The 2193-nt window shown below is 42.0% G+C and overlaps 1 protein-coding gene across 1 annotated transcript in view; it reads left to right on the top strand.

Annotated features, from left to right (window-relative positions):
* Positions 1–2193, top strand: part of LOC101853936 (trichohyalin) — a gene marked incomplete in the record, with an annotated part of 7892 nt that overhangs the window by 1355 nt on the left and 4344 nt on the right. The window contains 2 exon segments of the mRNA XM_013082368.1: positions 240–409; positions 1766–1972. Of these exon segments, the coding sequence (XP_012937822.1) occupies positions 240–409; positions 1766–1972 (377 nt within the window).

Genomic DNA, 2193 nt, shown 5'->3' with positions numbered 1-2193 from the left:
GGGGGGGGGGGTGTCATGTTTTTCCTATTTATCATAAATGTCTGCTAGCTTGTACTGCAACTATGCCCTCAGATGAACAGTCTTTCTTTGTTTCTTAACATTTTATAGCGTGAAACCTTTCTTTTTATGCTGAAATGCTTACATAATTAAACTTGTTGCATCAAAGCTTCCTACTTGAAGGCCTACATCACGTAATTTACACCACTTTCTTATTTCTGCCCTTATGTTTTCCTCTCCAGCCCAGTAACAACCATGAGGAAGACGAGGCAGTGTTCAAGGCAAAAACTCACGCGCTCCAAAAGTTCCTGAGCCATGGGATGTCTCGTTTCTCCATAGAGGGTCTCAAGTATATCTTGGACGACCTCGTTAGCTCGAACGAAGACGTTAGTGATGTGAACTTTTCTATCAGGTAAGATGAACGTAAGGCCTAATACATTACTCTGTTGTCATGTGCCCACTATTACAGAAGGTTATCACGACCTCACACGTACTAATTATGTTGTGTTGCGCGTATGTTCCGTCTTGCTGTCATTGTCTGTCGTGGTTAAAGCGCAAAAGAGGGGATAGAATATAATGTGTGATAGTGATAGGTTGTTAGGCTCTCAAATACTACTGTTGATATAAACTATGTGTACAGTACCTCGGGATTTTCGCTGACGTCCTAATGCTTCTACTTGATTTTAGTATTTGAATAATGTATGGGGGTTCTCGTGGCCTAGAGGTTAAGGTGTTCGCCTCTCATTCAAAGGTCCCGGGTTCGAATCTGGGGAGCAACCGAAAATTTTTTTCTCTCTAAAATTGTTTCCTTTCACCTCCTGTCCTGCTCTCTAGCAATGTCCTGTAGTCTGCTTTCGTTGCCACTTTCTGTCGTCACACCCTCACCTCCTTTCCCCCCATCCGTGGGTTCCTGTCTCTATCTGCAGCCTTTCTACTGCTACTCCTTGGACCCTTCTTTCAGCCACACTCCTGATCTTTTGGTAGGAAAGATCTACACCTAGTCTTCTTGGACAAGGGGAAAAAATCCCGGAGGTCCCAGGTGCAAGTCGCGCACGTTAAAGATCCTTTGGTGGTCTAAAATCGATAAGAGTAGGCTTCGCCCGCCACCCGGGCAAAATTCGAAATTTCCTACGAACTGAAAAATGTTTAATGTGTCTTGCGCGCTCATATGACCTTATACCAAAAAAAAAGGCATGCACCCCCTTCCCCCAAAACCCAACAGCTATCCCGGGGGCTGTCTACTATTTTAAATTATAGGTATTTTACGCCCCCATTGACACAATCTAGATCATTTAAGAGACGGGCTTCGACTCTGCCTGCGACAACCATCCTGGGATGAGAGGAAAACAACATCCCAGCAGAAAGACCGAGATACCCCTTAAAACTCTTCCCACGCTGGAATCCAAATCGGATCTTCTGCATGCGACGACAAAACGCCCAACCGCCTGCAGGCTAAACGTCCAACCCACAGAAACGCTTATTATGGTCTGCTCTATTTACTTCCTGTCAGTGTTTCTATCATCCGAATCTCTTTCCAACGAAGTGTTTGTGTTCACGAGCTGTGTAGCTGTAAATCGCAAATCAACTTTTTTCATAGTACAGTAATGGATGGTTGGAGGGTGCCACTGGTAGGTCCTACGTCTTTACTTCCCTTCTGTTGTTTCTGTGTGACATCTTCCCAGCACCAAATGACTTTTATTGTAACGATGTGCTTCTCTTTACACAAACAAATAAACTCAAACAGCAGTATTGTACACATTTTCCCTAGATCGGTGAGAGACCTTCGTGAACTCGTGAAGGCCACAATGACCAAACGAGAAAGTGGAAGTCTGAAGTCAACGGACGCCACAGGCCTTATCTACTTGGAACATTTTTTCTTCTCCATCTACTGCTTGACAGAGGTGAAGAAAGTCTTTGACGAAATGTACGCAGACTTGTTCTACTCCTACTACAACCCAGATAATGTCTCCAGGCAAGTGGTTTGTTTTATTATTCTCATTATTATTCTTTTTTCTTCTTCTTCTTCTTCTTCTTATTCTTCTTCTTCTTCTACTTCTTTTTCGTCTTTTAATTATTATCATCATTATTATAATTAATGTTATTATTACAGTTGTTACTATTGTTATAATTATCGTTGTTGTTGTTGTTGTTGTTGTTGTTGTTATTATTTTTATTATCACTGTTGTTATTATTATT

The sequence above is a fragment of the Aplysia californica genome, unplaced genomic scaffold, assembly GCF_000002075.1.
Source record: "Aplysia californica isolate F4 #8 unplaced genomic scaffold, AplCal3.0 scaffold00171, whole genome shotgun sequence".
Classification (NCBI taxonomy): domain Eukaryota; kingdom Metazoa; phylum Mollusca; class Gastropoda; order Aplysiida; family Aplysiidae; genus Aplysia; species Aplysia californica.
This window is presented reverse-complemented; position numbering and strand designations above follow the sequence as displayed.